This window comes from Indicator indicator, chromosome 24 (genome assembly GCF_027791375.1).
Source record: "Indicator indicator isolate 239-I01 chromosome 24, UM_Iind_1.1, whole genome shotgun sequence".
Taxonomy (NCBI): domain Eukaryota; kingdom Metazoa; phylum Chordata; class Aves; order Piciformes; family Indicatoridae; genus Indicator; species Indicator indicator.
The window spans coordinates 3808373-3821709 of record NC_072033.1 but is presented as its reverse complement, the minus strand read 5'-3'; the positions used below and the strand labels follow the sequence as shown (position 1 = coordinate 3821709).

Sequence of the window (13337 nt, the reverse complement as noted above, 5' to 3'; positions counted from 1 at the left end):
CCAGGCAGCTCCTGAGCTTCCAGCACAGCTGAGAGCTGCTCCAAGAGGTGGCTGTGGGAACTCTGCCTTACTCCTGAGCCTGCAGCTTGGGGACAAGGCCGCTGAGGCACTTTACACTGAACCAAAGGAAGCTGAGCAGGGCACAAGGGGGCAGGGCAGAGCAGAGTGCGGGGAGGACAAAGGCACAGAGCACAGTAGAGCACTTGGGGCTCATCAGTGAGTGATGCAAACTGGCCTGTTGCAAGCATGAATTAAAAGCCCCACTACAGGATGTAGGATTGACAGCTTCTTAGCCTCTCTCCACACAAGTGAGAAGGGACACTACTGATGTACTTTGTGACCATCTGTTCCCTTCCCCTTCTGCAAACAGCAGTAATCCAAGGCAAGAAAACTTCTGCACCCTGCAAAACATAGTTCTGTCAGTGAAGGCTGCTTGAAACTGTGCAGGTGCAACCTGGCCTGGCCTCTGTCACTTGGCACTTCTGAAATAGCTCCATGAATATTTGTCTCAAATTGATGCAGAGCAAAACTTCCTTCTCCAGAGTATCAGTGTGGAGATAACCCCTGCAATGTCTGCACAGCAGGAGCAACTCTAACTGGTGGATCCACTGCTACAGCAGCTATGCCAGGGCTGGATATAAAAGATGGGATTTTCATTTTCAGCAAACAGGAGTTGTTCAGATCAAGCATTAAGGCCTTTGATCAACTAGCAGCTTCAAATACCAAGGGTCAGGACCAAATAAGAAGCACCTGTGTCAACCACTCCCCCACCCTGAGCTCTTTTCCTCAGCTGGTTGTGAAGAGGAGCTGGGTGAGTCCCTCACAGGATTTGCAGCAGTTGGCATGCAATGGACAGAGGGCAGTAGCTGAGGTAAGGCAGCAAGGTGCTCCTCCAGCTGGGGTCTCTAGGCAGTTTGGCTGTGGAACCAAAGGCAGGCAGGGTCTTTGCAAGCACATTCTGCAGTCTCCTGCTCCTGCAGCATTTTGTTCACTGTGCTCCTTGTGAGTTGTTACAGCTTTGTTCTCTGACCTCCTTTGTCTTTAGCTGTCCCGTTCCTGTGTGAACTTAGACTTGAATGGTCTCTGTAATACTGACCTGTAGCTCCTGTCCCTGTGCTTCTAGGTCTTTGTCTAGAGATAGAACCAAGGCTCTGGTGTCCAGGCAGACACCAGATAGATAACCTGTGTCTAAGCTATTCCCACCTCCCAGGCTCAGTCTGTTTGGTCTTAAGCAGAACCTAACTCTCAGCACTCTTTGCACGTTTTTCTACACTGTGACAGTGTGGAGATGGGAACCCCCTAAGAGCAGCACAGCACACCCTGGTAGTCCAAGGGGGAATGTCTCACTCTTGGTGAAAAAGAACATTCCTTCCAACTGGGGACTTCTCTCTAGAGCACCTTCTCTGGCTGAAATCTCTATTTTAGTGCCAAGTGTGGTTCAGGTACCAGTTATGTTTCTGTGAAGCATCTGGAGGATCTCAGACATTCACTTTTCCAAGTGCCAAAACTCTTGCTCTGAATGTCTCTCTTCCTCTCAGTATCCCCTGCAGCCTGCCTGTACTACCAGAAGGATACTCCTCTACGCTCTGACTCCCTGACCTGGCAGCAGACCTCATCCTGGAACTAGGGAGAAGCAAATGCCCTCCCTGTCACCCCAGGGTAAAAAACAGTAAACCCAAAGCTGAAGTGTTCTTCTGGTAGGCAGTTCAGAATCTGTGGGAGCAAGGAACTCATTGCTTGAACTGTTTGGGATTAAAAGTGGGAAAAGAGAAATTTTCCTCACTGAAAGCATCCGATTTTTCCAACCTTTAGAAGTAAATTTTTACTCCTCTTTGACAGCTGTTACCTTTAGTGTGGGGTGAAAAAAAAAACCCAAACCACTGCCATTTTCATCTGCTTAAAATAAGGTCAGAGTGCTGCCAGCCACTTCCTCCGTTCTGACCAGAATGTGCTGCATGTTCTGCTGAGATTTAGTTCAGTTCTTCGTGCCACCTAGCAAGACAGCAGCAGACAGCACCAGGACTTAGAAAGGCAAGTGGCTGCCCACACAGTTTGACTGCTAGAACACAGAGTGGTGTTCATGGTGGTTCAGTGCCTCTTCACTCCAGCCACAAAGTACAGATAAAAAAGTAAAAACCAGGCTGGGCCATTTTTCCTAGAGGTGAAGGCCTCTTTCCTTACTGTGCTGCAGGGTCTGAAGTGGTATTTGGAGAGCTAACCTCTAACAGCAGCGACCTTGGTGTAGGGTAACTGCTGGAGAAGGAGGTTTGAATATTTGAGATTCAGTTCAATGCCCTTCAAAAAGAAATAAATCCAGGCTGAGAAACCTCCACAGAAACAAAACCCTTCTTCAGGCTTTTCTATTCTCTTGCATGCCTTAAGCAGTAGGCAAACCAGACTCAGCTCTCCCTCCCCTGTTCTCCTCTGCTCCCAGAGAAGCTAAGAATAATGTCTATGAGTTAAACAAAATAGGTAAGGCTCTGTTACCAGTCATGGAGAGCCTCTGCTATGCCTCTAGGACTTCTTTTTCTTCAAGCTGGCTGCTGGGCAGTTGATGTCAAGATACTTGAAGTAAGTCAGACCTATCTTTAGCAAGCATCTAACTGTTACTCCTCATTTGCTCCTTTTTGGCCTTGGAACTCAGAGCTGCAGGGTTCCTGAGCTATAACTCTAATCCCCTTTAGTTTTGTAACCAGTGCTTGTCTTGTCTAACACAGCACAGCTCCGTCTGCTGTGCCTGCTGAGCTGAGAAAGGCTCTCAGAGCTCTAGCACTGCCTTTGCTCCGGCATTGCTGATGGCAAATGAGGGACGCAAGCATTGGTCTGAAGTAGAGAATCTCCTTGTCTTCAAGGTGAGAGAACAGATAGGAAAAGCACCCAGGCTGGGCTTTTGGGGTTGATTTGTTTTGCATTTTTTTTTCCCCTTCTTTTTGCCCCCCCCAGCACTAAAATTCTTTTTTTTTTTTCCCCCTCACTTGAAATCTCTGCTCCAGGGGGTAGCTGCCTTGCCCAGTACAGCAGCCAGCCCTGCCAAATCCAACATGGAGTAAGGAAAGACAGCAGAGCTGCACTGGGCAGCCCTGGCTTTTGGCATCAAGCAGGTAGCTGCGTCCTGTACAGCAAAATACTTGAATTTCTGCTCCTGCAGATGGGTCCTGCAAACCCTGAGGTGTTGTCAGGAGCTGGCTGAAGTGTTGTTTTTTTTTGTTTTTGTTTTTTTTTTTGGTTTTTGTTTTTTTTTTTTTTTTTGTTTTTTTTTTGTTAAATTTCATTTTGGCATGAGCTAACCATGGTGTTACTCAACCCTTCTGTCGTGTGTGGGCCTAGAGGTGCTGGGTGGTTCCCTGTAGGTCTTATTTTGACAAAATTTATTTTTATATTGCATTTTATAAAACGGGAGTGGCGAAAGTGTGCAACTTTCTGATGCATGACTGGGTGATTAAATACAGTGTAACAGTTCCACATTTGAAATGGTTGTCTGGTATCCTCTTGGGGTTGTGTTACTGTAAGACCCAATGGTGAACAGCTGTTCAGACACAGGTTAGGGAAAGGAGCCACACTGCACACCTGCACCTGAACACCTTCAAGGATTAAGGCTGGACAGAGAACCACCTGCAAGTTGGTTGTGTCTGAAGAAATACATTGTGATTTGGTTGCTGCATGAAGAAAAGCTGCAGTCACATCCTCCCTAGGCAGGATTTGAACCACACTGGACAGCGTTTTGTGTTGCAGAACTGCTGCTGCTTACCCCCTGCCAACAGGCTGGGCCAGTTTCAGTAGTTGGAGCTCTTTATTCAAAACTGAGGTTACAGTGCAAAATGCCTCTGTGCCACTACTCACTGTGTACATCTCTGTAAGCATATCAGACAAGAGAAATCCATCAGCAGCTCTGGCTTTCCACCAGGGAGCTGTTTGTCATACACTTCCCGGTGAGCTTTGGCAAACACACTAAAAGAAGTTAACATAGAAGTTGCCTCTTAGGGCAAGTGTGTTCCTTCAAGGAACTGGAGATTAACCAGTTTATCAGCCTCAAAAGCTGTGTTCTTTCAGTAAGGAATAAGGTTTTTGGGTTTTTTTGCCACAACAGAGGGAGGTCAGTGAAATTTAAACACAGTTTTGGAGTGGAATGTAGAAATCAAGCAGCATGGTTTGACTTGCAGGAACTGAAGCATTAGCAACCAGTGCTGCTGACCAGAAGAGATCTTTAAAGCAGATGAATTCCTGGTTAGGTCAAGGTTACTTTGATTCACTAGAAGGGTTGTGGCTACTGGGCAGAAGAGAGATTTTTCTTCTGTGTTGTGACAGCACAGTTGTAGTGAACTTTGTAACTGCAGCAATAACATAACCATAACTGAAAGTTAAGCTAGAAAGATAACTGGAGGCAGCTTGGGTCCCTCTCAAGCGTTAGGCAGCACACAGCTCTACCCTTGCAGGTTAGTGTGGACGTAAGGAACAGGACCATGGTGAAACTAAAGCAATACATCAGCATTTTGGCTTTCAGCAATGATTTCTTCACCTCTGTAAGCTCAGAGAGGTGCAGTTTAACTGAAGTCCCTGTTAGTAAGGACAAGAGGAGCCACTAAGGTCCCAAGATAGAGAAGCAGACAAACCCAGCTGGAGGTTATCTTCACCCACACTGCTGGCCACTTACTCGTCATGGTCTTAAAATCTGCATCAGGGCTAGAAGGAAAAGAAGTCAATTAGTAGATATTAATTAAACCATCCACGATTTCATGCTACCTCTCCTGCTAATCCAAAGTTAGGACAATCATTTGGGACAATCCAGTGCAGAAGCCTTTGTGGGAGAACAGTGAGACAACTAAACCAGTCAACTCCTGTGGTTCCTTCACAGGTTTCTTGCTCTTGGTACCCAGGCCTGAACAAAGCCAGTTGCTGCTGAGCAAGCTCTGCACAGAGCCCTGCTGCCCTGCAAGTACATTTGCTCATCTCTATCCTGTTGCAGTCCTGGGGAAAAGAGATGTAAGTTGCAGAGGATCTGTACAAGTGCTCCCAGCAGATCCAGGGAACACTCTAAGTGACAGGTGTGGCACATCTTTCCCACAGTAGAGAGCTGGTAACAATAAGCTGGCCACTGACAAGCTTCCCAGGCCACCTTAACCCAATTTCCTACCTCTCCTTCCTGCTCCTGGCCTCTCTGAAGGATGTAGCAGTTCACCAAAACTACAGCTGCTGCCTTTTCACAATTCATCCACACAAACTTGGGAAGGCACAAATGCAGTGCAGCCAGCCCGGGGACAGCACCTGAGCCAGTTGGGCAGCAGCCTCCTGTCCCCCAGGAAGAGCAGCTGGCACACACAGCCCAAGGCTGCTGTCCTGCTCTTACCTGTACCAGTTAGTGAGTGTCATCATGATGTAAAGGGAGGCCAGAAAGAGCATGAAGTGGAAGAAGGTGTAGCTGTACTGGACTCCCTCCCTCTCGTTATCCGTGACGCGCCGAACGTCTCCGTCCTTGGCGGGCGCAGCGCCCAGCGCCACGGTGTCCTCCAGCATGGCACTGTCACTGCCAGACAGGGTCAGCTTGCTCACCTGGCTGTGGCTCGAGGAGCGAATGCTGCAGTGCAACACAGAGTTGGGCATGGTTCAAAGCACCTGCTTCAGTCAGCAAGGGACCACAGTCAAGGTCTGGGTAAAAAAAGTCCCTCCCCAGCTCTCCTGTAGCCCACTTCAAACCCTGAAAGGCTGCTCTAAGGTCTCCCTGGAGCCTGCTCCAGATTGAACAACCCCAACTCTCTCAGCAGAGGTGCTCCAGCCCCCTGATCTTCTTCATGGCCTCCTCTGGGCCTGCTCTAACAGCTCTATGGTTATGCCAGAGTGTTTTTCACTAGACACAGATTCAGACACAAAAAGGCAGACAAAGCCCAACTGTTTGTCAGGTGCTAGCAGTGCAGGTCCTACCTTGAGTACAAGAGGCAAAGGACAAAGATAACCAATCCAACAACACTCTGGGCATCCCACCACTGCAGGGACTTGGGTGGAGCTGGGGTGGCAGGCAACACAGTGGTGTTCTCTGGCACTGCTGTCGGTGTAGCTATCTGGGTGATGATGTTCAGCAAACTTGGGTTACAGCTTCGTTCTGAAAGGGATTGAGGCAGGTTAGAGGGGGAGCTTTGCCAGCACTCAGCTAAGAAAAGGTGACAGGGAAGCTTCCAGTTTTTCATTCCCTTGAAATGCTGAACTCTGATTGCCCAGAGGCAGCAATAGCATGGAATATTTTTCCTTCCTGTGAGCTGTGCAAGGGTACAATAAATAGAAACATAGATAAAATCAAAACACCCTGGCTCTGGGATTCTTCCCCTCCCCAATACCCAGACCAGCTTAGGTCTGGAAAGAGGCCGTTTGATGATTGCACTAAAGTCAGCTTTACTCCTCACTGGGTTTGATCAGCAGTGCCCACAGAGATCTGTGACAGCTCCAGGCCCCACCAGCAGCTGCTGCTCTCACACCAAAGGATGTTGCCCAGCACTGGCTGCTGCTTACCAGGCTCATTGGACATGGCTGCCCAGGTGAGGTACATGGTGTAGAGGGTGATGACCGAGGACTGGAGGAGGCCAGAGCGGGGATGATGCTCCTGTTCAAAGACACAGGAGCAAGGCAAGGTCAAAAGGGAAAGGTCCACCTCTCCCTGGGCAGTTTTATACTATTCATCAGTCATTAGCATGAAAAAAAAAAAAAAAAAATCAGTCTGCATGAGGCTTTTTTTCTATGCTTCAAAGACCAGAAGAAACTCCTTAGAACAATTTCATTCATGCAGTGAGCAGCTCAGACATGGAAGGAACAAACAGGCCAGGTTGAGTTCTTCTGTGGCCAAGACCTTGGTTATGGGTTCTGAGTTAATCCCAGCTTACAGCTTTGTAAGCATGAGGTTTGTTGGAACAACACCAGTTCAGAACCAAGTAACATGCAAGCTTCCTCTCCCATCAAACCCCATCATTTCTAGGCCACAGCATTAAGCTAACAAATTCCCAGCTTCTTTTTCCTAATGGGTTTCTCCATCCTGCCAGAGCCTTCACCACTAAAACCACTCCAGCAATTCTCCATATGGAAAAGGTCCAAAATGACACTGGCACAAAACACAAAGCCTACCTCCAGGAAACAAGGCACTACCTAGTGCACTGTTTTCAGAGCAAAATGCTTTTTTAAGATGTTCCCATCTTGCCCAGCCCTGACAAATCTGAATGTTGCAGTTCTTACATCTGACTGAATCTCTGCTGCATCCTTCTTACTTCCCTGCTTTGTATGTCAGAAGAGAACAGCAGAGCAAAACAATTACCTGAACTTTTGGAAGGACAGAAACAATGGAGACAGCAATGCAGAGGATCACATTAACGCTTATGAAGATCTTGTTCTCAGTGCAACCATCAGGCTTCGTGTAGAAGATGCAGAAGAGTACAAGAAAAAACAGAGACAAGGCATAGAACAAGCCTGTGCAGGAGAGCAGAGCTGCAGGGAGAAGAACAGAATTACAACACACAGGCAGTGTGAGCTGAGTTACTGACCAGTTCCCACTGCAATGAGACCCTTCCTCTTCCTCCCTTGGAAGTCTGCTGCAGGAAACCAGCCCAGCAGAGTGCACATTTGTTAGGTATGGCTGAACCCCTGCTCTGGCTTACTAAGCAGGGTAACTCACAGCAAAGCTAGGCTGCCACCAGGGGAGTCAGACCTGCCTTTCAGCAGCAGTTTAATTGGTTTAACTGGTGTCAAGCCACAGTGTCACAAACAGAGTACTTTTTGCACACTCCTCACAAGCTATCTCTGAGCTCTGAATTTCCCCCTGCATGCTAGAGGCCAACCATTCGCATTTCCATCTGCTCCCTTCTTTGTAAGCAGCCCTTGAATGTGGCTGCAGCGTTTGTAACTATGGGCAAAGCAGCACAGCAATTAGCACTTTGTCATTCAGTGGTCATCTCTGTGCTGTCCTGCAGCCACTGTCACCCACACAACTCCCTTCCTGAGGGCCTCAATAGAGGAAGTGGCAAAGACAAGTTAGAGTTGAAGAGATCCAGGCTACTCTTGCTGCACTTGCACTGTAAACCAGCCAGGTGTTGTCTGCTGTGATTGTCAGACCTGCTCATCATGAACCCACAATATTCTGCATTTTATTTCATGAGAGAAAAGCAACACTGCAGATGCTAACTGCAGGTGTTTAGAGCAGTGCCTCAAGACAACTCTGGAGTGTAATTCTAGGTATGTCTGCAAACTGCAAGAGTACTGGCCAGCATAAAAAAACCTAAGCCTTTACAGGTGAAAGCTCCTACCTGCATACCAACATTTAGCATTTCCCTCCTCCATTTTCTCAACCCAGCTCTCATTCCAGGAGTGAGCGAAGTCCACAAGCAGCACCAACTGGATAAGAATGAAGAAGGCAGCTCCAAAAACACCAATAACAAACCAAGCTAGAAAAGGGTGCAAGAAAAACAGGGTTAGATATCATCATCTGCATGCTAGCCCACTTTAGAATAAAACAAAAAGCTCCTAATTATACTGCAGCCAAATAAGGAAAAACTCTGAACCTGCTTTCTAAAAAGCAGCTACTGTTCATCCCTCTGCCCTCCACCCTGCAGAAGCCTGTGGAGAGCCCTAGTTACTCAAGGGAGCAGCCTGTGCTACTCAGGCTGAGCATGGGATCATTGAGCCCAAGGTGCTTTCAGCACAAATGCAAGAGGGGACAGCTCTGGGACAGAAGTGCCATCGAGCCACACTGCTTTGAGGATCAACAATCCTTTCAGGTTGCTGTGATGTGGCCAGACAGCAAAAGTTCCTTGCACTTATTTTTCAGGGAATTATTTAGCACTTGTCAGTGTTCTAAGCTGCCTCTAAAGAGTGTCAGAAGACTCAGCCCAGTAGTGATTGTGCCACAAGCACCACATTATTGACACCCAGCACTTGAGAAGAGATTGCTCACTGCCGTAACTGCAGGTGCTCACCAAAACACTGTCTGAACCAAGACACTCTCAAGAAGCAGGGCAGAATCTGTGTCTCCCAGCAGGTAATTTTCACTAGCACAGCTCCAGCCTGGTAGGCAAATGAAGTAAGTTTATTAAAGAGAATTCCATGATGATTTATGAACTGTACCTCTCGTGAAAGGCCCTTCAGGAATGTAAAACGCCCCAACCATGAGAGCCACGATGGCAGCAATTTTGAAGAACCAGAACCTGTAAAAGAAGAGACAAGCTGAAAGCCCTGGGCTGGCTCTGCACACAACAGGCATTCAGGCAGCTTGCTGTGCACCCACAGTGTAACGAATGCAAAGTGGCATTCCAGGTGAAGATGTTCACCAACCCAGGGGGAGGGGCAGAAACTCTGAAGTTCAACAAAGACACTGCACCTGGGACAGAAAAACCCCAAGCAGCTGGGCAGACTGTGACAGACTGGCTGAAGGCTCTGCTGGAAGAGGAGCTCCTGCTCCAGCAAACAGAGTGTGAGCCAGCAAGCAGTTCACCCTTGGGAGGAAAGCTGGCTCTGCACTGCTCAGCTTGGGCAAGGGAGGAGGGAGACCTGGTTGCTGTTTTCAACTGCCTAAACAAAGGTGTAAAGACAACAAACCCAGACTCTTCTTGCAGGTGCACAGTGGAAGGGGAAAAGGCAACACATGCAAGCAGCAAAAAGAGCTGCAGAAGCAGAACACTCACAGGTTGCCCAGAGAGGCCAAAGCATCCTCATCCTTTGAGATATTCAAAACTCAACTAACGAGCCCCTGAACAACCTGCTCCACTTTGGTCCTGCTGTAACCAGGTGGCTGGATCATATGACCTCCAAAAGGTGCCTTTCAAATTAAAGGACTCTTACAATAACTCAGTCATTTAGCTGAGAACTAACCCAGTTAAATCACTGGAACAGAAACCAGTTCCTGCTGTCTTACTGACTGGCCTAGTGAGTGACCCAGTGAGCCCTGGAGTCAGCACCAGGTTGGCCATACAAACTAGCTGCAATCTAGCCTCTCTATGGGTGCATTGCACTGCAGGTGCCCAGAGCACTGTCCTTTGGTTACCTGACCTGGGGGCATTACCAGGCCACCCAGAGAGGTTGTGGAATCTCCTCCTCTGGAGACTTTCAAGATCTGCCTGGATGCATTCCTGTGTGGACTACCTTTTGGCAGGGGAGTTGGCCTTGATCTCTGCCTTTCAATCTCTAACATTCTGTGGTTCTGTGAAAGTGATTCATGAAATTGGAAACTTTGTGGCAGACCAGAACATTACTCCCTGTTCAGTTCAAAACAGACTCAAGGCTGTCCCTGTACACACAAACCATTTGCCACTATGTTTAGCAAGGAAATGTGAGAGAGGAATGAAGCTGGAAGGCCAGAGCTGGCTCACACATACCCATTGTGCACAGCAGCTCGGGGATCATTGCTTGTTTTCACTGCTATCATGAGCAGAGAGAAGAGGAAGAAGAACACAGCCATGGCAAAGCTGATTCGATAGACAGCCCTGTAGCCCACGAACACATCGCAGCTGACGAAGCCATCCATGTAGGGTATCCGAGTGTGAAGCCCCTCCTCACAAAATCCAGGTATCTGGGTAAAGACACATTCAGTTGTCAACTTACACCTGCATTTGCAATTTACATTCTTTAAGCTCCAGCAGCTAAAGCTTTCAGAGTCAGTGCTCTTCTGGCAGATCTGATAACGAAAGACCTTGTGCTCAGCCTTTCCCTATGTTATCACTAAAAGTGTCCAGGAAGATTAAGATATCATAGCAGCAGGGGTCTGGCAGCAAGTGGCAGTCTCCAGGTCTGTTTCAGAAAGCAGGAACTGTGTTTAAAAAAACGTACATTCACTAAATTGTCTGTTTCAGCCAGAAGCCATTCAGTACAGGCAGCCCTTAACTCAGGGGATGAGGCACATCGGAGTGTCCATGTCTCTCATGTAATCCATTCCAAGTAGAGAATCGATACTCCCTGGCTCAAGTAATGGGTTTGCAAGCAGTTAGAAAGAGATTTTTTTCCCCCTTCGTACCTTTTTCAGCTGCTCTTCCATCCCTGGTGCCAGCATAATGCAGGCAAGAGCAGTACTGAGGAGGAGGAGGAAGGCATAGATAAGACGAGTCACTGTGGAATTCTTGCTGTTGGGACAACATCGGCACAGCAAACACGAGGCACCGCTACACAAACAGGGAATCTGAAGGGCACACAGACATAGTTAGGGCACGTCCCTCACAAGTGACACTGGGTGTTCAATGACAGAAAGGAAAATCCGAGTTCCGTGAAGCGACGCTCCACTCCCCGCTGGACCACACCGATAAACCGCTTAATCGCCATTTCTGACTGACAGGCTGTTGGAAGCCACCCGCAGATAATCTGCCCTATCAGGCCGGGCCCTGGTCCCGGAGGCCTATGCCTGGCAGGGGCCAGGCCGCGGCTCTGCAGCCACCGACACCGCCTCGCAAGAGCAGGCCCCGCCTGCTGGCCACACGCCTGGCGGTCATACGAGCCCTAGGTCCCCGGGAAGCAGCGGGGATTGCTCAGCCTGGCGCCTGTTCTGCCCCGAGGAGTTGAAGAGGCTCCCCGAGCTCCCCCGCGGGAAGGGACCCAACAGAGCACCGCCCCCGGGGCCCCCGGCAGAAAGCACCCCACCCCGGGCAGAAAGAGGGAGCTTTGGGCTGGCTGGCAACCACTCACCCGGCACCAACGAACAAACTCCCGGTGCCGCCCCGCCACTCACCCCGCTGCTCAACGAACAAACCCCCGGTGTCGCCCCGCCACTCACCCAGCTGGCCAACGAACAGACCCCCAGAGCCGCTCCCATGGCTCCGCCACCAAGTCCCCTCCGGCCACTTCCTGCTTCCGCCCCCACCCCGCGGCGCCCTCATGCCACCGTCTCGGGCAGCCGCCGCTCATTGGCTCTTCCCGCCATGCTGGCGTGCTCTACGGCCAATGAGAGGGCAGGATGGAGCGGCGCGCTGGCAGGAGGGCCGGCGAAGGCGGCTGGAGAGAGATCGTTGTTTACGAACACTACTTCCGCCCTCCCCGAGGCGAGGAGCAGGGGCGCTGATTGGTTCCTGCGGCGGGACAGCCAATGAGTGAGGCTGATCGGCAGGCCCGGCAGCTATTTGACACCTCCCTGCCGCTCGGTAGTTGCCATGGCAGCAGCGCAGGCAGCGTGGTGGCGGGTTGGGCTGCCGCCGGTGTTGGCACCGGCGCTGGCACCGGGCGGCCACCTCACACGCGGGATTTGGGGCAGAACACGTCGCTTTTCCCCGCCCCTGAGCGCCAGCAGCCCGTCGGGCGCTCTGGCACGTCCTGTGCGCCATCCACAAGGGTACAAATGCCCCCCTTGGGTTGCCCAGGGGACAAGGCGTTACCGGGCGCAGTGACAGGCGTCATGTCCGTGCTGAGGTTGCTTTGAAGCTGAGTGATACACGCGTCACTGCTGAGGCACCGTCCTCACCGGAGGGGCCGCGACAACCGGGATACCTGAGAAAGCAGGCGGGCGCCTGCAGCCACTCGTCACAGCCCCGTGGATCACAGGGCTGTGAGGAACGGACGGGCTGGGGACAGCGCTGTCGCCTGCCCTGCCTCAGGCCCAGGGGCCTGCGTGGCCCCTCGGAGTTGTTGACTGGCTGGGAATCTGCAACTCATCCCCACTCTTGTCCCACCGTGACCCGGGCACAAGTGTTCCCTGACAGAACTCGGCTCAGTCAGTTCTGAGACCGAGCCGTGCCTGGGAGCTTTGCCTGCCTGGTGTGACATGAGGCGCTGGGTGGAAGCAGCTCACAAGCCTCTCGGGTGGATCTCTCAAGGGGACGCTTCTGCATCAGCCCACGCTGAGCTCAGCTCCTGTTTTGAAGGTGTGTGGCTGTAAAAGGCAGAGCTGTCCTCCTTACAAACGGCATCGGGGGGAAGGAACCATGTGAAAAGAGAGATCATGCTGCTGCTGCTGGAGCCAGGGGCCTCTCTGGGTTTGGGTTACCAGCACAGGGCACTGCTCGCAGTTTGGAGAAGCTGAGACAGTGGAGCGACTCCTCGCCACCGAAGTCTGGGAGCAAATGGAAGAGAGGTGGCTGTGAGGATATGACAACAGTGAGAAGGTGACGAATGTTCACACAGGAGTGTGACAAAGAAGCTGAAGCTGTTTAGTTTATGTTTGCAATGCAAAGCATCAGCAGGCAGTGCCAGCATTGCCCGGGCTGAGTCAAAGGCTGTGTTCTGACTGTAGCAGTTCGCTCCTGCACATCACTTCCCACTCTCTCAGACCTTGCTTTCCTCCCACAGTCCCTTCCTCAAAAACCTGCTTCCATCGCAGAGAGGGACAAGTAATCCCAGTGATAGCTTCATTGCCATCTAGAAGTGCCAAGAAATGACAAAAAGAATCCAGTAAA

The 13337-nt window shown here is 50.4% G+C and overlaps 1 protein-coding gene across 1 annotated transcript; it reads right to left on the bottom strand.

Annotated features, from left to right (window-relative positions):
• Nucleotides 1–3780: 3780 nt before the first annotated feature.
• Nucleotides 3781–11778, bottom strand: SERINC3 (serine incorporator 3). The gene is made up of 10 exons (XM_054391755.1): nucleotides 11726–11778; nucleotides 10976–11137; nucleotides 10341–10534; nucleotides 9094–9173; nucleotides 8277–8414; nucleotides 7292–7461; nucleotides 6499–6589; nucleotides 5917–6094; nucleotides 5345–5572; nucleotides 3781–4680 (listed from the first exon to the last, which is right to left on the bottom strand). Exons 1-10 carry the CDS (start codon nucleotides 11762–11764, stop codon nucleotides 4542–4544), a joined length of 1419 nt encoding a protein of 472 aa, XP_054247730.1. The 5' UTR covers nucleotides 11765–11778; the 3' UTR covers nucleotides 3781–4541.
• Between the last annotated feature and the right edge of the window lie 1559 nt (nucleotides 11779–13337).